The sequence below is a fragment of the Globicephala melas genome, chromosome 4 (genome assembly GCF_963455315.2).
Source record: "Globicephala melas chromosome 4, mGloMel1.2, whole genome shotgun sequence".
In the NCBI taxonomy this organism is placed as follows: Eukaryota; Metazoa; Chordata; class Mammalia; order Artiodactyla; family Delphinidae; genus Globicephala; species Globicephala melas.
Window position 1 is genome coordinate 15,697,554 of NC_083317.1, and position 22,436 is coordinate 15,719,989.

Sequence of the window (22,436 nt, forward strand, 5' to 3'; positions counted from 1 at the left end):
AGTACGTGAGGTAAAATATGTCTTTCTTCAGTTAATCTCAAAACTTACACTTGATTTGAACTTCAAAAATGAATTTATAAACAAATTTTTAGATAACCTGAAAAGTTAAATTTTTGTTTGATATTTGATTATAAGACGATTACGTAAGAAAGGGATGTTATACAAATTTTGAAGTCCTTGGTATAACTACCGCCACCCCAAATCACTTCAATTTATTTATCACATCTATTATTCTCTTTATTTTAAAAGGTTTGTAGAGAAAGTCCCTCATTCAGTCAACAATACAACTACTGCACACCTGGCACTGTGACAGATGCCACGGAACCTAAAAAGTGACCAACTCACAGCTCTTTCTTTAAGCAGCACACATTCTGGCAGGAGAAGCAAATAAATAAATAAATGTACAAGAATCTCTGAAACATGCTATAGCAGCACGAGAAGGTTGATGTCAACGAAAGTTTCACAGGGGAGGTAATGTCTGTATAATCTTGGAAGATATTTACAGTAACAAAAACTCATATTAATTAAGCACTTAACTATGAGTGTGACACTGTGCTACATTATCTCATTTAATCCACACAACCACCCCAGAAGGAAGACTCTACTATCCCCAATGACTGATAAGAAACCTCAAAGTTAGTGCCCAAGGTCACATAACTACTTAACAGCTATGCCAGAATTTGGATTCAAGTCTTTCTTATTTCACGCTCATACTTTAAACTATGACCTCATGGAGTAAAGAACAATCTGAAAAGGCCACATCTCATGAACAAAGGGATGGCGGCGTAAAATGTAAAAGTGCATGCTGTCTCCTGAGAATGGCAGTCACGCATGTTTAAAAACGAGCAGCTGGACCTGAAACTGAAAACCCCCGCTGGGGCTAGATCACTAACAGGCTTCACAAGCCACTCTAAAGGGCTTCAGTTCTTTGAGGGCCCCTGGAGGTTTAGAAACTCATCAAGTGACACAATTAGCTTTATGTCCAATGAATGTGCACCAAGAGAATATAAATGCAAGTGAGATCATATGAAAAACTACTAAATCCCAGTAAGTCATCAAAAAAACACAGACTGGAAAAAGAAAATACTCTTTTTCAACTAGCAAATCAGGAAAAGATTTTTACAAATGATACTAACCTGTGTCAATAAAGGTTCAGAGAAATGGGCACTGTGTTACGCTGCAAGGGGGCCTGTAAATTAGTAAAACATTTCTGAAGGGCAATTTGGCAATAGATCCAAAAGAGCCTTGAACACGTTTACACCACTTAATTCAGCAATTCTAATTCTAGGATCTGTACCAAGAAGAAGATAACCAGATGTGCACAGTTTTAGCTACAAAAATGTTTACTATGACTCTATTCATAACACTGAAAAGTTAAAGATTTATCTACATTTGTAACAGTAGGGGATTACCTAAATAAATTATGAAATGTGCAACCATGGTCTTTTACATCAATAGAATAAACATCACGCCATTAAAAATGTTGTGCTATTAAATGACATGTCTATACAAAGATTAAGTTAAAATGCAAATTACAGAATAATGTACACTTTGATCCCATTTTTGCATATTAAAATAGATGTCCATTTAGGGATACAAACAGTACTTTAAAGATTTAGTTTGTGAAATATACCTAAAGATTCAGAAGAATCATCAATTGGAACAGTTTTTCCCTTTGTCCGTTTCTTTCCCATGTTGGCACTTTATGGATTACTTACTGACACAAAATAACAATCTAGAAAACAAGATAAAGTTAGCTTGACAAAAAAAAAGTATGTTTTACAGTTCTCTTGGAGACAGTAACATAACTAAACCACATAATTTTGTGTGTCTATTAAGTTACAAAAACCATTCACATGTATCATCCAGTTTTCAGTAAGAACCCTGAAGTAGGGTATTACCTCTGTTTTTCATAGCCTAGGAATCTGATTCTTAGTAAGGTTAAAAGGTTTTCAATAAATGTAAAGGTCAGGAGAGAACCTACACCTTCTTACACAGATCTTGAAAAGTCTCAGCCCCTTATATTATTAGGAATTCAACTTCTCACTAGATAAATGTGGAATGGTGGTGGCACTTTGAAACAAGATAATTTCTCGTCCTTCAAAGCCATCTTTCTTAGCTCCTGCAGGGAATGCAATTTGATTGATATTTCTCAAAGAAAATTAAAAATAATTCTGAAAACAATCTCCTAGAGGGAGTTAGAAAATTCACAAAATAATTCAAAGCCAAATATAAAAAGTGACACACGGTTCTGCATTTTTCCACACCAGGATTTCCTACGGATGTTAGCTGAAAATCGATTACATCTGCATTCTCAACCATTTACATTATATTCTTGACAAAATCAGTTTGGACTATTATGATAAATCTAGTTCATATCAAATCACCTCCTTAGTCAACAATTAAAAATTAGAAAACATGAAAAATACTGAAAGTACATACATGTCTACCTAATAGCGGTTTTGAAAAGTATATTTTACATACATTAGAATAACTTAGTGTCAAAATCACTTAACTGACTAAAATAATTATTTTACCTGGGATGCTTATTAAAATTCTGATTGCATAAATGGAAAGTAGGACCTGGGACATACGTTTTTAAAACACTTGCCAATTAATTGGTACTTAGCTGTCATCGTGCTCTGGCTTAGAGTATTAGAAGTATTCCTCCTTTAGCTCTTAATGGGTTAGGGTAACTAAAGGTAATTCCAAAAGGTTTGTATGAAGAATGAGTGGCAAATTAAATAACTGTTAACCTTTTCAAAGATAATATAAAACGTAACAAAGTTTCATGTTTACAAAATAAATTAACTACTAACAAAAGAACACAACTATATGGGTATATATAAAATGAGCGTATATTTTATGTAATTTTCTCACCCCAAGATAATATTTAACATAATTTCTCTTATCTAGAATTGCAGATTTTAGGGGAAAAAAACAGCATCCAAGTTCTTGCCTCCAATCCAACTCCCTCTAATCTGTACTGCATGCCAGTACCAGACATATCTTCCAATAATGCCATTTTCCTCATATCACCCTCTTTTTTTTTTTTTTTTGCGGGGTACGCGGGCCTCTCACTGTTGTGGCCTCTCCCCTTGCGGAGCACAGGCTCCGGACGCGCAGGCTCAGTGGCCATGGCTCACGGTCCTAACCTCTCCGCGGCATGTGGGATCTTCCCAGACCGGGGCACGAACCTGTGTCCCTGTGTCCCATGCATCGGCAGGTGGACTCTCAACCACTTTGCCACCAGGGAAGCCCCATCATATCACCCTGTTGATTCAAAGTATTTAACAGTTTTTCAACCCACCCTCCTATGCTGTGCACTCATGGTCCCTTATAAATTGTTCCCACCGCTGTGGTAATCCTTACTCTCATTACTTCTCAACAAAGAACCACTAATGTTTGATCATATAGTGCTTCTGATCTTCAAAACCTTTTCATAAGTATTATCTCATTTGATTTTCACAAAACCCTTTAAATGGAGCATTTCGCTAAAGAAGGAAACTCAAGCAAAACGATGAAAGATCACAGGGTGGCAGAGATGGAACTAAAACGCCGATATTTTGGTTCCAACACAGAATCAAGCCAGTCTCTTCAGTATCCTTCACTCCAAAACACCCTGCCCCTACCTCTAAGCCTTTGATCTCCAGATAGTTCTCTCCATCTATCCAAATCTTCCCAATTTCTCCAAGATTTCCACTTCAATGGAGACTTAGGCAACCATTCTACTCTAAATGAACCACTCAACTCTACTTCCCCAGCTAGTGTGCACTATTCATCTTGTACCCTAATCAGATACATAAATGGGCTGCTTCTTAAATCTTTAACCTGGACATGTGTTATTTCCCTATCTGGAATCTAAAGTTCTAGAAGCAAGAAATGGTTTTCAGTGTTACTTCTGAATCGCCTATAGCATTTAGCATAGTGTTAGTACATAGTAGGTCAAGAAATACTTCTTGCATTGAAATAGAAAAAGATAATAGTACCTGAGGAATTAAGGATGATTATAAGGTGCAAAGGTAGGTACATAAGAATGAAGCACACAAGTTCCAGTGAAAAAGAGAAAGGTAAAGAATGAAGAAATCTGCAGTAATGAAGACAGCACTAGCAAATCTGGTTTGAGGACTGCAGTAGCCCAGACTCCAAAGTAAAACTTGAAAGACGAACTGTAATTGCTGCAGGCAGAGGACAGTAAGGGGGTTGCTTCAATGATGTGGAAAAGCTCCAATAAATTATTTTTAATTTATTTTATTTATTTTTATTTTTTGGCTGTGTTGGGTATTCATTGCTGTGTGCGGGCTTTCTCTAGTTGTGGCGAGCGGGGACTACTTTCCGTGTGGTGCGTGGGCTTCTCATTGCAGTGGCTTCTCTTGTTGCGGAGCGCGGGCTCTAGGCGCGCGGGCTTCAGTAGTTATGGCACGTGGGCTCAGTAGTTGTGGCTCGCGGGCTCTAGAGCGCGGGCTCTAGAGCGCAGGCTCAGTAGCTGTGGTGCACCGGCTTAGTTGCTCCGCGGCATGTGGGATCTTCCCGGACCAGGGCTCGAACCCACGTCCCCTGCATTGGCAGGCGGATTCTTAACCACTGCGCCACCAGGGAAGCCCCTCCAATAAATTTTTGACAACTATAAAGGGCATCTAATGAGTCGTGAGAAGAGAGTACTGTGAGTACCATCAGCTATAATACATCAATAAATCTATACAATTTTTCAGACGAGTCTTCAGATGAGCGTTACTTTTTGCAGGACTCCACACAAAATTTAAATCAGAGCTGGTTTTGCCGGCTCTCATATTATCCAGTTCCCTTCCCTCTCCGCCCTCCCAGTCTTCCCTCGGTTCCATTAAAAATGCAAACGTCTGGAAAACTTTGCAAGACTAGAACACGGCTTTCAAGTTTTTCGTACATTTATCCTACCCTGGGAGCACTGAATTGGTTAGGTGACAGATGCTGCCTATCCTACTAACCACCACACGGACGCGGCAGCCAACTCAGCCCCAACCCATAAGGTGCCCCTAGCCGCGCGGCGCTCGCCACACCTCCCTTTCCCTTCCAACTGCTCCGCACCCACTGGGGAACCTCGGGGTCCACCGGGTCGAGGAGGGCGCCAGCACCAACAACTCATTGGTCAGCTCCTGGAACGGACAGGACATGAGGCCAATGAGAACGCGGTACCGGGCCGAGGCCAGGGAACGTGCATAAGGACGAGGGCCTTCAAGAGGAGAACGAAGTCGGGCAGGAAATTCGGACTCCCGGCGCGCAGGAAGTCGTGCGAGCGGTGACTGCGAGGCAGTGGGAGCAGAACTCACCCACGGCGACAGCGCCCATAACTGCATCCCTTAATGGGCCCTCGGGCTGGGCAGCCTGCTCCGTCTTCCTCCGGGTGACGAATTGAGAGCGACAGAGCGGAAGCCAGCGTGACCCCTAGAAAGCAACAACTTCCGTTACGCAGTATTATGGGAAGTGGCTTTGGCCCCAGGGTCCGGCGGCACTGACGACAGTTAATCAGCGCCTGCGCGGGGCTCACACCGGAAGTCTGAACGCGGCAGCCCCTGGAAGCTTGGCTGTCAATGAGTATTTCCCGCTCGCGTGTGACTCTGGGGTTATTGAAATACTTATAAAGTATGGGTACCAGGTGGTGGTGGTCAGCCCTTTGGAGTCTCCTGGATAGATACCTTACTCAAACACATCGCATCTGAAGGCTGGCTAAGAGGGGACATTTAAAGTTCACGCTTTTTTCCCTAATTCTGTCCAGTCGACTTCTAAAGTTGAATATGTAAATAGTCTTGAACTAACCTTGCCGACACAGGGTAAAATTTACAAATATTTACTGTTTACTCGTTAGAAATAGGTAAGTGCCAAGCCCTCTGTAAAGTGAAATAAACATAGGCCTCATCGCCCTGGACTATAGTCTTATGCAGAAGACACAATAATTGCTAGGAAAAAAAGATGCAGGTGGCAATAGAAAAGCAGGCAAGGGATATAAATAGGTAATTCACAATAAAAGAGCATGATATGAAGAAATATTCATCCTTATTAGTAATCTGATAAAACTAGGTTAAAGTGGCATCCTAGGTACTTCCCTGGTGGCGCAGTGGCTAAGTATCCGCCTGCCAATACAGGGGACACGGGTTCGATCCCTGGTCTGGGAGGATCCCACATGCCGTGGAGCAACTAAGCCCATGAGCCACAACTACTAAGCCTGCGCTCTAGAACCTGTGAACCACAACTACTGAAGCCCGCGTACCTAGAGCCCGGGCTCCACAAGAGAAGCCACCGCAATGAGAAGCCCAAGCACTGAAACGAAAAGTAGCCCCTGCTCGTTGCAACTAGAGAAAGCCTGTGCGCAGCAAGAAGACCCAACATAGCCAAAATAAATAAGTAAATAAATAAATAAAAAGAAAGTGGCATCCTAATCTGTCCAATGGGCCAGAGTAACGGTGGTTAAATTTGGGGGGAAACTGGCTCTCCTGCTCTTTACTGCTATAAGTTTTCTTCATTCAGCACATAGGCTTTTTTTTTTTTTTTCTATCCTAAAACAGGCTTAGGGCCATTGTACCACCTGCTTCCTCTTCCTAGAATGCTGTTCCCTTTTGATCTTATTCTAATTTTGTTCACACTTTAAAAGTCACTTCCTCACAAAGAAATTGGCTGCACAATCTAGGAAACATAGCTACCCGATCACTCACATCACCTTATTTTACTTCTCTACCCAGCAATTATCACTATCTGGTATTTTTCTTTCATAGTTACCTACATTACCTCCTCCCCCAGCCTATCCCCTTGCCTCCATAGATACACAGAAACAAGGAGATATAAGCTCTTTGAGAAATGGGACATCTTTGTCTTGTTCATAGCTGTATCTCTAATACCTGGAAGTGTTTGGAACACGGTGCTTAATAAATACTGAAGAAATATAGTCATGAGAAATGCTTGTACAAGAATGTTCATAGCAGCCTTATTCATAATAGTTTAAAAACTGCAAACAGCCCACATTTCCATCAAAAGAGGAATGGAAGAACTGGTATAGTCACAGTGGACTACAGCAGTCACTGTGGTATAGTCACAGTGGAATACAACTAAGCAAAAAAAAGAAATTACTGATACACACAAAAACATGGATGAATCTTTATACTGAAAGAAGCCTTACACAAATGTACCTACTGTATAATTCCATCCATATGAAGTTTTGGAACAGACAAAACTAATTGTGGTGGGAGAAAAAATCAGAGTAGTGGTTGCCTCTTGGGTTGGGTGGGGACTGACTGGGAAGGAGCATTTAGGAACTTTCTGGGGTGCTGGTAATGTTCTATATCTCAATAGGATTTGAGTTACAAAGGTGTTTGAGTTTGTCAAAACTCAGCAAATATACATTTAAGATGTTCATTTCATTTTTACTTCAAAAGAAAAAACTGATAGGGATAGAGTAGGATAATCAAATAGCTCAGAAATCCCATTAGGGGATTGCAGATAAAGAGGGAACTTTAGGGGGCTTTGGGAGACCACAGTAAGTTAATGATCACTCAAGAATGCAGGTTTGCCTAACCACAAAACCATACAACAGAAGTATGAGGCATGCCTCAAAACAATAAAACAATGGTAGCATGAGACTCACATCCTGCCCAGTGAGCTCAGTAAGTTAATGACTCCTAGGACATGCTCTCTGCACACATAAAAAACAATAATTTATGGAAAGGTGACACTTCAAAGTGAAAGACCCTCATTGTACTGAGACCTAAAATAATTTTCCATAGTGCCATAACAGTCCCGGCTTGACCATGTAGGGACAAGAAAAACTCCCCTGCCCAACCTGGAGGAGGAGCTGATGATGGAAACATGACATCTACTCAAGAATGAGGAAGAAGGTGGTCTTTTTCCCCTCCCCACTTTTCCTTTGATTATAAAAATGTAACCCACGAAGTACTCGGGGCAGCACAACGCTCGCCTGCCCGCCTGTAAGCCTCACAAGCGTCCTATTCTAATAAGTCACTTCTTATCCATCACTTTGCCTCTGGCTGAATTCTTTCTGCCCTGAGACATAAAGGAGCAGAGCTCCTGGGAGCGCCCCCCCCCAAAAAAAAGAAAACGCCACCTAGCAGTTTCAGTAGTACCTGACATCAATGGATATCAGTTTACAAACCTCATTTATGAGATTTCTACAATGAATATGTAACATAAAGGAAAAAGTGCATTGTGTATATTTAGTTCGTGAAGAAAAACATTTTTAATTACTCTCGTGTTGGAGTCGCGTTCAAACTGTCCTTTTATTAGCCGGGACAAGTTTCTGTGCATGCACAGGGTCCTTCCTAAGGTCGCCAAGGCCAGCATCCACGCTCAACTGTTCCTATTGCCTTGCTACTCAGCGTCCTTCAGGGACCAAGAGGATCGTTACTGCTCGGGAAGACCTTAGGAATGCAGAAAGTGGGACCCCACCACTACCTACCGAATCCCGAGCTGCATTATATACCAAGATCCCCGAAAGATTCCGCTGCAAGTTCAAATTTGAAGAGCGTTATTTTAAAGGACCATTTCCTGACTCAGGAAACTTGCCGGCTATGCTTCTCACTGACAGTGGCAGCAGCTGGGAAACGCCAATCCGGGAGAACAAAAACTCCGCGACCGAGAAGAAGGAGGCTGGGCCCAGGAATCCCACTGGTCTCTGCTCGGGCTTCCGGGAAGAGCGGGCCTACAAGTGCGCATGCGCCAGCCCCGGAGGAGTCGGTCTCGCTCTCCCAGGCTGCCGGGCCAGAGCGGTTCGTAGACTTCCGGTTGCCTAGCCCTAGAATTTTGAGGCTCCCTCCGCATGCGAATTGAGCTGTCCGTACAGCCAGGACACTCGGGGTTACAGCACCGAGGGGGTCCATGGCTCGAGGTGAGTCCCTGTCCACTGGTGCTCAGCGGGATTGGAGGGGTCCCTCGCCGCAGCGGCCCCTTCCACGTCCCGGGAAGTTGGCTACCTGGTGGCACCCCCTTCCCACGACCTTCTCATCGCTCATTGGTTAGAGCTAGCTTCGGGGTTTCATGGCCCCGCCCACCCTCTCCGCACCACCCCGCTACCCTCGCCCTTCCCCTCACCCCCGCCCCCGGCCTGGTCAGTCGTTAGGGGCGAGGGTGCCTGCGTATCTGGCTTCGGTAGTGGCCCTGGCAACTTTCTGAGACGGTTAGGACTCGGGCAGCGAGACGCGCTCCTCCCTTAAAAAAAAAAAAAAACTTGGTGGGGGGGTGAAAAGGATTCCGCTCAGGAAACTCAAGGTTCATTCTGCGTTCTTACAACATTCATTAAAATCTCGAGTCAGAAACTTCTCATAAGGGTGTTTCTGGGACTGAAATCTCATCTACGAAAATAATTTGACAAATCACTTATTGTGACATCACTAGCGTAGTTGTCCACCCGTAGGTCTATTAGTCCCAAACTTTACTGGTTCCATTTCATCTTCCAGACCTCTAAACTCAATGAGGCCTCCTCCCAAATTCACTCACTCCCTGACTGAGTAAACAAACGTGCCTTTAAATAAATGTCGATTACTCCCCAAATTATATCTTCAGCCGGATCTCATAATTGTACATCTAACTGCCTGCTGGACATCTCTGCTTATAGGTGTCCTGATCGGCACTTCATTACCTAGTATGTCTAAAACCAAACTTCAGATTTCCATCATCTTCCCCATCTAAGTAAATGGCAGATCCATTCTTCCAGTTTCTTAAAGCCTTCGAGTTATTCTTACATATCACATATAATTCATCAATAATCCTATTGGTTCTATACGAAATCTATGTCCAGAACATGAACAGTTGCTTACCACCTCCATCGCCATACCTTAATCCAAGCCACTATCCCCTCTCCTCCTATCATTGTAGTGCCTACCTGGTCACCCTGCTTCCATCGTTGTTCCCCTACCCTCTTCCCAGCAGTGAGTGCGGGCCTCTTCATAAGTAAGTCAGACCCCTCCAGTGGCCTTCCATATCAGTCAGGATAAAATCCCAAATCCTAGCCATCCCTATGAGTTCCAACATGAACTGCCCCATATTTCCTTTCTAACCTTGTGTCCTTATAAAACCCTGGCCCTGGCTCATTCGGCCCCAGCCGCCTGGTGTAGCACCATCCTCTTTCATGGACTTTGGACATGCTGTTCCTTTTGCCTGGAAAACTTTTTGCCCAGTTAAACACATGGCTTTCTTCTTCAGTGCCTTCAGGTCTCTTCCCTGCAGTCACCTTAGCAGAGAGGCTGTCCCTGACCACCCCGTGTAAAATTCAACCACCCACCCTGCAACTTGAGCCTTATCTTCTTTATCTTCTTCATAACCGTTATTCACTGGACATACATATATGTGTGGGTTTTGTTGTCATGGTCTTCTCCCACTAGATTAAATCTCTGAGAGCGGAGTTTTTTTTGTTACGTTTATCCATTGTTATAGTCTTAGTGCTTGACACCCAATAGGTGCTCAGGAAACATTTGTTGGGCTTCCCTGGTGGCGCAGTGGTTGAGAATCTGCCTGCTAATGCAGGGGACACGGGTTCGAGCCCTGGTCTGGGAGGATCCCACATGCCGCGGAGCAACTGGGCCCGTGAGCCATGGCCACTGAGCCTGCGCGTCTGGAGCCTGTGCTCCGCAACGGGAGAGGCCACAACAGTGAGAGGCCCGTGTACCACACACACACACACACGCACACACACACACACACACACACAAAAATATATATATACAAAGTCTCTAGAGAGTAAAGCAAACATTATATTTAATGGAGGGAGGCATGTGCAGTTCTAACTGTGTAGAGAAGAGCAAATATCATTAGGTCTGGAAAAAATGTTTGGGGGTCAGATAGGTTGGGATACTATGCATACTAAACCCTCTTGTTAGAAATTCATGGTGCATATTGGCATCTAACAATAAAGACTCTGAGAAATCACACACAAAAAGTGTGCCATATAATTTATTGTCCTAGACTTCTCTGGTGATCCAGTGGTTAACACTCCATGCTTCCAATGCAGGAGGCACGGATTCAGTCCCTGGCTGGGGAAGTTCCACATGCAGCGAGGTGTGGCCAAAAAAAAAAAAAGAGTTTATTGTACAAATGGGGTCACTTTTGTCTAGGATAAATACTAAACCAGTCAGGACAAGAAGATGACCCATGGTCACCCTAGAGAAACCTATTGAGCTTTGTGTCATTTAGCATTTCAAGAACTTATTTAAGAACACAATGCTTTATGTATTTTTTTTCCCCAGCATGGCATTGACACCCTGGTAAGGCATTTTAAGGACATGAGTTGAAAACCACTGGGATTGGGAATGATTAGGTGGTGTTGGCATTGGTTTATACTCTGATCTGTGGAGACTGCCTATAGTATACAAGGCATTATTTTCATATTTTCCTGATTCGTGTCCAGTTAATCCTAATGAAGTCAACACCCCACCACATTAATCATTCCCATAATCTTTGGTGTTTTTGACAGGACCCACTGCAGCTACTGACCTGACACCTCTGAGTAGTTTGCATTTCTTTTTAAGTGGAAGAACTTTTTTTGCTCTTTAAAAGTACCATAGAGTGAACTAGCTAAATTGTTGGCCAAATACCATTTTCTGATGTTAAAGAAATGACCCAACTATATTGGATGAAATAAAGAAGACTTGAATAAATAGACGTGTTCTTAGAGGGCTTATAATGGATCATGCAAGACACCCTTTGGGAAGTGGATCCGCTCTCAATACGCTGGCATTTTGTGATACTGTGTCTTTGAAACTAACAGCCAGATGGTGAACTGGGATAAATTCACTCTGTTACTGACCAGGGTTCTTGGCTTCCTTAATCAATAGAAATTGATAAGAGGCCAGACAAGAAATTCAGGCAGGGCTTTATTGGAACCCCTGCTGCAGCAGGAGGGAGTGAAAACAAGTAACAAGTTCCCTTGCTCACTCCGGGGGCAGGGGAGCTGTTTCCTTATATGGGGTGAGGATAGGGGTGGGTCCAGGGGTCGGGGTGGTCTGCCTATCCCCTTGGTGGTGCTGTGTGGCTTTTTGGTCTTTTTGTATGTTGTTCATAATTTGCCCCAGTTGCGCCTGCATGTAGTCAAATTTTTAGTCCCTTATAGTTTCTTTGTATTTTTTTGCTCGAGGAGACATTTGTCCGCCTGCAGGCACTGCAGCAAAAGGTCCCAGGTCCCAGCCTGTCTCAACTCTATTGGGTAGCTGTCAGGGTTGTTAGCCAGTATGCCTTTCCCCCCATCCGCCGGGAACCTAACACACCTCCACCCCATTCTCCCAGACCACAACACTGTTGCCCAATCACCGATTATGTGACCTTTTCCCTAATAGATAGTTGGCGCCCTCTTGCTTGTTTCAGTATACTTCTATCAGACACTGCATACAATCAGTATGATGACAATGTGGAGTGTGAATTGATGGTTGATGGAGAGATTAGAGGCGGAGGCCAGGTAAGAGGAGTCATGGTTCTGGAAGGAAATAGATGCACACTCAACTTTGAAACTGAATAGGCTGTTTCATAAAGGGGCTATTTACAGAGGTGTGGCCACGTTTAAAGGAACCATGACTGTCCCTTGGCTGAAAGTTCTGCTGGAGCTAAAGAAGAAGGGCTGCCTGCAGAAGCTTGGTCATAGAGGATCACAGCCATTGTCAGAATACCACCAAAGCAAGGAAGGAGTAGTGAGGAAATACCCTAGCCTCTTTCTCCTCCCATCCTCCCACTTCCTGCCGGAGCATTGGCTGAACCCAACCACAAGGAAGGCAGAAGACTTGGGTGCTATAGGCTATAGAGGTCAGCTGTCCAGAGTCCAGGGCAGGGAAAAGAAGGGCCAAGAATGGATTTAGAGGATAATCAGAAAGTAATCAGCCCAAGAAGAAATATTCCAAACGATGTGTCCCTGAATTAGACCTTGGTAGTTGAGCTTGTGAAGAAGGGACAGGTTCCGGCCTATGCTGTTTTTCTTGTGCTTTCCTGCCTTGCACACCTGTTCTCTCTCCCCACTATGCCTCCTCCTCCCTTGTCTAAGTCTTACCCTTCCTTCAAGGCTCAACCCATATCTTGCTGCCTTCCTCAAATCTTTCCTGATGACCTATTTCATTGATTATGCTCTTATCTTAATCCTCGTGATAATACCTATACTGGTCATTAAGCACTTGGCCTTTTTACCTTCATTGTTCTATATTTTATTAGATATAAGTCCTGATCTTTGAACTAAATAGAAAGTTCCAAGAAGGAGTGAAGGATGAAGCTCTACATATAGTAGCTGCTTGATAAACCTTTACCAAAGATTAAAAGGAATTCCATGAAGACACCAGTAGCTGAAATAATGGTGTTTGATTTCACGGAGTAAATTCTCATTGAGAAGGTAAGCCATGTTTTCCTGTGCAACAGTGGGATTGAGCTCTTCTTTTCCATTCGGAAGAGTAACCCTTATTTTTTTTCTGGTGAATTTAGAAGTACTACATGCTAATCATAAAACGTCAAACAATATAGAAGCACACAAATTAAAAAGTGAAAATCCTTCTCTTCTTCCCTCTACCCACATTTAGCCAACTGTTAATAGTTTGGTGAATTCTCTTTGTGATTTTTTTTCAAGTATGTGTGATGGTATAAGAATGAATAGTAATATCATTATTTATTGATTAAGATTATTTATATTGCTCTACAATCTACTATTTTAGGTAACCATATAAAATGAACATCAGTGTTAATATCCATTTTTAATATTATCTCATAATATTCTACTGTTTGAATATACAGGCATACCTCATTTTATTGCACTTTGCAGATACTGTGATTTTTACAAATTGAAGGTTTGTGGCAACCGTTGAGCACATCTATTGGTGCCATTTTTCCAACAGCATTTGCTCACTTTGTGTCTCTCTGTCATCTTTAGATTGGTATCCAGAAATCCAAGGGTACCAACCAGAAAAAAAAAAAAGAAAAATTTAAGCCCTAACAAAAACCTGCTGTATCTAATAAGGTATCAAGAAAAGTACAGTCTAGCAAGACAGAAAACATTTAAATAATAAATACTGTATACCAGGCAAATCCCACAAAAACACTGTGGCCTCTCCCCTACTAACACCAGCAAAGGGAGCCTAGATTCCATCTTCACTGAGCTGTAATAAGCACCTAATGCCCACCCCTTGTCAGAAAGGTGCCAAAAATGTCTGAGCTGGGACCCAGGACTTTCCTCCCTGCTAGGCAGTAACAAGGACTGCACTACAGTGTCAGTGTCAGCCCCATGTCAGGTCCATGTCAGACCACATGAAGAGTTTGTATGTCTGCGTGATGCAGCAATAACAAGGGACCCTCTTTTATCCCCTTCTGGGGTGTTGTCAGAGAGGTCTAGTGGAAAGTCAGAGCTCTCAACACCACCTACCATTAACAAAGCCACCCCTAACCCTGGTGTTAGTGGAGGCCACCTGGGGAGCAATAATGAGGCACTCCTATCACTCCCAACCAGGGAGGTATCCTTAGAGGTCTACAGTGGCACTAGAACTCCCATCCTCACCCAGCAGTAATGAAGAACTCTCTCCACTCCCTGCTTACCTTAGATGTCAATAAAAGCTGAGTAGGGAACCTGGATTTCTATCACACTTGGTAGTAATGAAGCAGCACCCACCTCTTCCCCTCCTGAAGCAGTATCAGATAAAGCATGCTAAATTGGAAGATTTAAATAATATCCAGAGTCTCTTAATACCCCATATGTCCAAGTTTCAATCAAAATCGCTCATCATACCAAGGACAATGACAATCTCAAACTAAATGAAAAAAGAAAATCAATAGATGCCAATACTAGAATGACAGAGATGGGAGAATTATCTGACAAAGATTTTAAAACCCCTATCATAAAAATTTTCAAGTGCAATTACAAACACACTTGAAGCAAATGAAAAAAATAGAGTCTCAGTAGAGAAACAGAAGACAGAAAGAAGAACTAAAAAGCAATGTTAGAAATGAAAAATATAACAACCAAAATTAAAAACACAGTAGATAGAATCAACACCAGAAGGAAAGGAGCAAAGGAAAGAATCAGCAAACTGGAAGTTACAACAAAAATTACCCAATCTGAATAACAGAGAGAAAATAGACCAAAAATAAATAGAGTTTTAGGGACATGTGAGACTATAACAAAAGATCTGACATTCATGTCATCCGAGAAGGAGAGGAGAAAGAGGACAGAACTGAAAATGTACTTGAAGAAATAATGGCTGAAAATTCCCCAAATTTGTCAAAAGGTATAAACAGATTCAAGAGACCAGATTAATGTCAAGCAAGATGAACCCAAAGAAATCCACATTAAGACACATCATAGTCAAAGTTCCGAAAACTAAAAGAAAGATATCTTGAAAGCAGCAAGAGCAAAATGAACCTTAGCTATAAGGGTAAACAATTCAAATAACAGAGCATTTTTCATCAGAAACTATGGAGACCAGAAGGAAGATGCATAATACTGTTCAAATGCTGAAAGTAAAGAACTATCATCCCAGAATACTTATATCCAGTGAAAATATGCTTCAGGAATGAAGGAGAAATCAAGACATTCTATGATAAAGGAAAACTAAGAGAATTTGTAAGACTTACCCTAAAAGAATGGCTAAAGTAAGTTTTCTAAACAGAAAAGAAACAATAAAGGAATTATGGAGGAAATATCATGACTGAGCAAAAATATAAATGAATAAAATGGATTTTCCTTGAGTTTTCTACATCATATTTGATGGCTGAATCAAAAATTATTACACTGTTGTTCTAAATATATGTAGAAGAAAAATTTAAGATCACTATATTATTATTTTTTTAACATCTTTATTGAGGTATAATTGCTTTACAATGGTGTGTTAGTTTCTGCTTTATAACAAAGTGAATCAGTCATACATATACATATGTTCCCATATCTCCCTCTTGCGTCTCCCTCCCTCCCTAAGATCACTATATTATTAACGGAGGAAGGTAAAAGTAAAAGTGACATAAGTTTTCTGTATGTTACTGACACTGGTAAAATATGATACCAGTAGACTGTTATAATTTGTATATACATATGTGTGTAATTATATATATATAATATTATATATATATAATTTAGAGTAACCACTAAAAAAGCTATAAAAAGAAATACATGCAAAAACATTATAGATTAACCAAAATGGAATTGCAAAATATTTTCAAAAAGGCAGGAAAAAACCCCCAAAGAAATAGAAAACAAAATGGTTGACTTAAGACATAACATATTAATATTGCATTAAATGTAAATGTCTAAATACTATAATTAAAAGATAGAGATTGCCACACACATACACACAGAGTTATCTCATCCAAAATGTCAATAGTGCCAATATTAAGAGATGCTGAACTGAGTCTAATTAAAGTCTAGACCCTAGACTTTCAACAAATTCATGTTTTCTACTGCATACACACTGCTGCTTTCCAAGGTAGCTGGTGTTGACAGTACTGAGCCTTTCTGAAGTTCTGCAGCTCCCTTCCCCACCTGACCAAGTTAACAGAGGGAAGAAAGCTGAAATCTGTCAGTTATAATTCATTCACCCCTTTCCATCTTCCAGAATTTTGTTGACAGCTTTTATCTATTATTTCCTCTCCCTTTGTCTTTAAGAATCTGTTCCTTTACTCTAGTTTAAATGGGGGAAAAATAGAGAAAGAGAAATAAATACCTGTGCTCAGCCTTCGTGTTTTATTAGAAAGCCCCACAATTTTTCTTGCAAATGAAATTAAAATCAATTTATCAAATTCTAAAAAATTTTTTTAAATCATATTTTAATTAGCAGATTGGTAACCTTTATAACCTTGGAGTGGGGAAGACTTTTCTAACAAAGATTCAAAGTCCAGAATCTGTAAAAGAAAAGGCTGGTGAGTTTGCATCCTTAAAAATAAAAACTCATGAATGGCACACACAGACACAAAACACCATAAAAAGACTATGTATTAAGAATTTTTTTAAAGGAGGGGACTGTGTAAAAATTTTAAACTTCCATGTAGCAACTTTCTGGAAGGCAACTTGGCAATATCTACCAAAATTTTTAAATGCTGTATCAACCAGCCACCTGTACAAACTGATTCTTGAATATACAGTATTCACAGTTCAACATGCAATATATATAAACTACCATTATAGAAGTATTCATAATAGAAAAAATCTGGAAGCAACCCAAGTGCCCATCAGTAGATAACAAACGCAATAAATTATGACATATCTACATGATTCAGTATGACAGTCAACCACTAGAAAGAATGAGATAAAACAATATGTGCTGACAGTGAATAGATCTGCAAAATATATTTGGGGGGAAGAGGGATAGGAAGTAAGGAAAAAAGATGTGCATATATGATCCCCGTAGATACATTTTAATTATATATTTAATTTATTTACACATACCAACATGTGTTTTCCATATATGTATATTGCCTAAAATGTTTTCTGTTTCTGAAACACCTAAAACTCTGCCTTGGATCGGGGACTTGGACAGATAGGGGAAGCAGTCACCAGCAGCAAACTGTATCTTCATTTTATAACCTTTCTCTGCCATTTGAATTTTATAATCTTGTACTTTTTTTTTTAATGTTAACATGGGTTACTTGAGCTGTGGGATAATTAGCCTTTATTCTCCCTTTTTCACATTCTTCTACTTTTTAAAAAACTAACTAATATTAAGAAGGAAAAATTAACCGTCCACATAACTAACTCTCTTCCTTATTCTTTTCATTCTAATTTTCCAAGGTAACCAGTCAGAGCCTCTGTCCTTGTTATATCATTGATATGGTGTTTGACTACATAATTAGTTTACTTCAATGTAATTGCTCATTGTGGCAGCTCAAGATGCCACATCAACTATCTAGAAACAGAGGAATTTGGTGCCTGCTTATTATTAGAGTTTTATGGCTCTCATTGGATTGTCCTGTTCTTTGGGTCCTTAGCATATTACATCTGAAAGTAGAATAGCCAGAAGGTATTCTGATTAACTTTCATATTTTATGAAGAAATCAAATTTTCAATAAGTTTCCATATTCAGTAAGTACCCATATTGAGTTCTCCCAAGATTGTATAATACTTGTAAATGTCTCTATTATCCTATCTTCCTAGAACCCTACAGATATCCAAAAATGATTGAGATTGAACAGGCAGAGGCCCAGCTCTCTGAGTTAGACCTGCTAGCCAGTATGTTCCCCGGTGTGAATGAGCTCATAGTGAATGACCAGCTGGCTTTAGCAGAACTAAAAGATTGTATTGAAAAGAGGACAATGGAAGGACGATCTTCAAAAGTTTACTTTACTATCACTATGAACCTGGACATATCTGAGGAAGCAGTGGTAATTCAGTTTTACTTTTGGAAGCATGTTTCATGTTTACTTTTGAAACATGTCTCAACTTAAAACAGCCCTTACGGCATTTTTTTTTCTCTCTCTTTTTTTGTTTTTTATCAGGTGATGTTTTCTCTGGCCTGTGTTCTTCCCTTTAAATACCCTGCAGTTCTGCCTGAAATTACTGTCAGGTATGTTACAGAAACTGGCCAATTCTAGAGGTCAAAACTAATCTGAGAATAAAAGCAATTCTCAAGTTTGTTTTCTGTTCCAAGAAAATTGATTTAATTTTTTAATCCCATATCTTTTCCATCAGATCAGTATTATTAAGTAGATCCCAGCAGGCACAGCTGAATACAGATCTGACCACATACCTACAAAAGAATTGTCTTGGAGATGTCTGTATATTGAATGCCACAGAGTGGGTTAGAGAACACGCTTCTGACTATGTCAGCAAAGACAACACACCTTCCCCTGTTCCAGGAAGTACAGTCCAGCCAGTTGACCTCATTCTCACAAGACTCTGGATCTACAGCCATCACATCTACAACAAATGCAAAAGAAAGAACATTCTAGAGTGGGCAAAGGAGCTTTCCCTATCTGGGTTTAGCATGCCTGGGAAACCTGGTATTGTTTGTGTGGAAGGCCCACAAAGTGCCTGTGAAGAATTCTGGTCAAGGTTGGCTTTCACAACTTTTGTATGCCTTGTCAATAATTTTAGTACTAAGCACGATACTAGAGATGTGGAAATCAGTATGTATGGGGACTCAGTCTAAAACAGCACTCACATATGATCAGCATCACTCCCTTCACCTGATACAGGGCGCAAAGAAGATGCTCTGTAGATAGATGTTAAATCGAGCCCCTGCCCAAGATGGTGTCTACTGTTCTCTCCATGTCTATGGATCTGATTCTCCCCTCATCTTAGTGATGCTGTAAATTGTGAACCCTGTGAAACAAGGGGGTTTCTAATCTTCTCATTTCTGAGAAGTCCCTTTGGGAGGTCGAGATTCAGCAATTTCCACATTTCTAAAATGCTAATACAAGGCAGTGATAATGGCAATAAGTGAGTTTGGGGGTGGGATTATAACCAGAATCATATTTGATTAAAATAAAATCCATGTGAGATAAAAGTAGATTTCTTTACTTCTAGGAAAAGGCACTGAGAAATCTGTTTCATAACTTCTATTTTCAGTGCCTTAGAATACACAACACATTTTCAAAATTTCTACTCTGAAAATTTCTTTCAGACTCAGAAAATTAAACTGGAAGAGAATTTTAATTCGCCATCGAGAAGACATTGCTTTTGATGGTACAAATGAGGAAATGGAAAGACAAAGAAAATTTTCAGTTTTTGAAGAAAAAGTATTCAGTGTTAATGGAGCCAGAGGAAACCACATGGACTTTGGTCAACTGTATCAGTTTTTAAATGCCAAAGGATGTGGGGATGTTTTCCAGATGCTCTTTGGTGTGGAAGGACAAGGAGCAGAAGAGTAGTTGAAAGTGTTTTGCTACTGTTGGTCTTTTGACTTTCTCCCCGACTCTTTCTTGAAAGATTAAGTAATTTCCCTTTAGTCCCATTCTAAAATGTTAAGGGGGAGAAAAAGAGGAAAAGTAGTATAGCTGAAATGCATCTGTTAAAAATATTCATGATTGAATGCGGAACTGAGTTTGGTTTTGTTTGTTTGTTTGTTTGTTTTGCGGTACGCGGGCTTCTCACTGTTGTGGCCTCTCCTGTTGCGGAGCACAGGCTCCGGACGCGCAGGCTCAGCGGCCATGGCTCACGGGCCCAGCCGCTCCACGGCATGTGGGATCTTCCTGGACCAGGGCACGAACCCGTGTCCCCTGCATTGGCAGGCGGACTCTCAACCACTGCACCACCAGGGAAGCCCAGAACTGAGTTTTAAATTATAATCTTAAAATTGTTTATAGACATGTCTTGACATATAAACTACCTATTTTGAAAGAGAAGTTAATTATATTTGAGGACGATAGAGTTGGTGTTAACTTGCCACTTATTCCCAATCCCCTTCCCCTTTATCTGCCTCCACTAAGAACCTGGGAAAGCTTAATGCTCACTCTCTCCAGGCTCTCTTGCAGCTGGTGGGGGGGCCAGGGAACCTTTGGGAAAACTTTTGCTTCCCTGATTAAAATGATAGATGCAGCTAGGGCACCTCTTCCCTCTCCTTCTGTCCGAAATACCAGAGTGATGGCTGGAGCTGCAGTAGTCCTTTCAACCACGAGGGAAGGAAGGGCCAAAAGAGCCACAGAGATGCCAGTCCTCAAGCTGTTAAACTACTGATCGGACACTAGCCGCTGCCTATCTCTAGACAGCTTATTATGAAATAAAACCAGTTTATTTATATTTCTGTGTCTGTTACTAGCAGTTAAAAGCGAGTTTGCCAAATAGATTTTTTTCAAAGCATTAGTTTTGCATCTGCCCCAGGCACTTGATACAAAGATTAGTGAAATTTTTCTTAAACGGAGTTTTCAGTTCATCTCTATTTTTGTATACTCATGCTCTGCCTCTGCTCCTTGGCTCACCTCACAGAAGGCTTTGAAGCACGAGCAGAGCTCAGACTTTTTAATAGGCCTCAACTATTCATCAAACTGGTAATTTAAAGCATTCGTTTTTGGAAAATTGGATTTTGACAAATTTTTCTCTCTGGAAGTGGCTTTCTGTAAATTTATTTTCAGCAAATTGACTTAGAGTCAAATAAACACACTATCTGGATTTTTTTTTTTTTTTTTTTTTTTTTTGGCGGTACACGGGCCTCTCACTGCTGTGGCCTCTCCCGTTGCAGAGCACAGGCTCCGGACGCGCAGGCTCAGCGGCCATGGCTCACAGGCCCAGCCGCTCCGCGGCATGTGGGATCTTCCCGGACCGGGGCACGAACCCGTGTCCCCTGCATCGGCAGGTGGACTCTCAACCACTGCGCCACCAGGGAAGCCCCACTATCTGGATTTTGAGGCCCTCCATAAATCAGTTTCCAAAGTGTTTATTAAATATTTACTAATTGCTAGCACTCAGCTTGGTACTGTGTGTTGGGTATTCCTTGAAAAGTCAGACTTGGATAGAGGAGTGGGCATGGGGGACATAATGCATTGTTTATCTTAGTAAAAAGTTGGAGGCAATGTACCGTGCCCATCACTAAGTGAATTAGTAAATACATTATACTACATACTATCCAAGTAAAAATCAAAAGTAATAAAGTGGAACTAACAAGGCAATGTGGATAGATCTTAAATATAAACACAAATAAGAATCCGAGTGGTATTCATAGCACAGTGCCTATATTGGCTGCATATCTCATGGTGCCTCCTCAGATTCCCTCCATGCTGCCCACCTCCCCAGTGCCCTGTCAGTTGGCCTGGAAATACTAGTCCTTCCTCTGCTGCCACCACACAGCCAGCTGGACCAGCTGGATGTTTAGTTTCTGACTCCCTCCAGCCACTTCCAGATTTGGGTGAAATACCCCACAGCGCGTGAGACTGACATCCCTAGAGGCCACCAAAGGGGCCAAATGATGCACATGTTACTTTCAGTAGGACTAAATTGCTATAATTTTTTTAGTCTTTATACATTATTTTAATTAAAAACACATTGTTATGTGTAAATATATAGATCTCAAGTATAATATAAAAACATAGACTACAATAATGTAGCATTATAAGTTTTCTTCCCAGACAGACCTGTCAAATTTAGACATTGGACTATCAACACAGTGACCAAGAAAAGTACAGATTTTCCAACCTCATGATCAATAAATTTTTTTGGAGAGTGGATGGAAGTATTAGAAAACAGCAAATTAGATGGTCCTGCCTACATTATATAATGTAAGAGACACAATAAAAGCTGTAAGAAACTATAGTTAAATGTTAGAGGCAACATAGCTTTCTTAGACTTTTACCAATGATTATGTACTTCATATATAGACATCCTTAAATGTAAAATTGTTCAGTATGTATCTTTATTCCACAGTGACAGTTTGTCATGTATTAATCTGAAAAATATCTTGAACTGGAATCATCTATAAAGAAATAATGACAAACCTTTAAAAGAAACTTAGTCCCAAATCAAATCATGTTTAAAAATTAAAAGATCTATAGAAAGCAAGAGTGGAGGCAGGAAACATTGGCTA

General features: G+C 40.9%; 2 protein-coding genes across 7 annotated transcripts in view; one reads left to right on the forward strand and one right to left on the reverse strand.

Moving 5' to 3' along the window:
- USP16 (ubiquitin specific peptidase 16) overlaps positions 1–8,832 on the reverse strand; it is a 30,468-nt gene extending 21,636 nt beyond the window's left edge. For 2 of the 6 annotated variants that reach the window (XM_030880971.2, XM_030880969.1), the window contains exons 1-2: positions 5,307–5,421; positions 1,634–1,735 (exon numbers count right to left, since the gene is read on the reverse strand). In XM_030880971.2, coding sequence (XP_030736831.1) covers positions 1,634–1,694 — 61 coding nt within the window. In that variant the 5' untranslated portion in view covers positions 1,695–1,735; positions 5,307–5,421. Of the gene's footprint in view, positions 1–1,136; positions 1,190–1,633; positions 1,736–3,989; positions 4,179–5,306; positions 5,422–8,440 lie in introns of those variants that run through there. The other 4 variants (XM_060297876.1, XM_060297874.2, XM_030880973.3 and 1 more) reach the window with 4 other exon arrangements.
- On the forward strand, positions 8,707–21,010 carry RWDD2B (RWD domain containing 2B). Its single transcript, XM_030880981.3, has 6 exons — positions 8,707–8,869; positions 13,168–13,342; positions 18,077–18,303; positions 18,418–18,485; positions 18,611–18,973; positions 19,545–21,010. Exons 3-6 carry the CDS (start codon positions 18,097–18,099, stop codon positions 19,789–19,791), a joined length of 885 nt encoding a protein of 294 aa, XP_030736841.1. The 5' UTR covers positions 8,707–8,869; positions 13,168–13,342; positions 18,077–18,096; the 3' UTR covers positions 19,792–21,010.
- Positions 21,011–22,436: the final 1,426 nt, after the last annotated feature.

Coding starts and splice junctions, on each gene's coding strand:
- RWDD2B (XM_030880981.3), top strand. CDS start 18,097: ATGATTGAGATTGAACAGGCAGAGGCCCAGCTCTCTGAGTTAGACCTG. Junction 18,486..18,610: donor CTGCCTGAAATTACTGTCAG/GTATGTTACAGA, acceptor CTTTTCCATCAG/ATCAGTATTATTAAGTAGAT. Junction 18,974..19,544: donor TGTGAAGAATTCTGGTCAAG/GTTGGCTTTCAC, acceptor AATTTCTTTCAG/ACTCAGAAAATTAAACTGGA.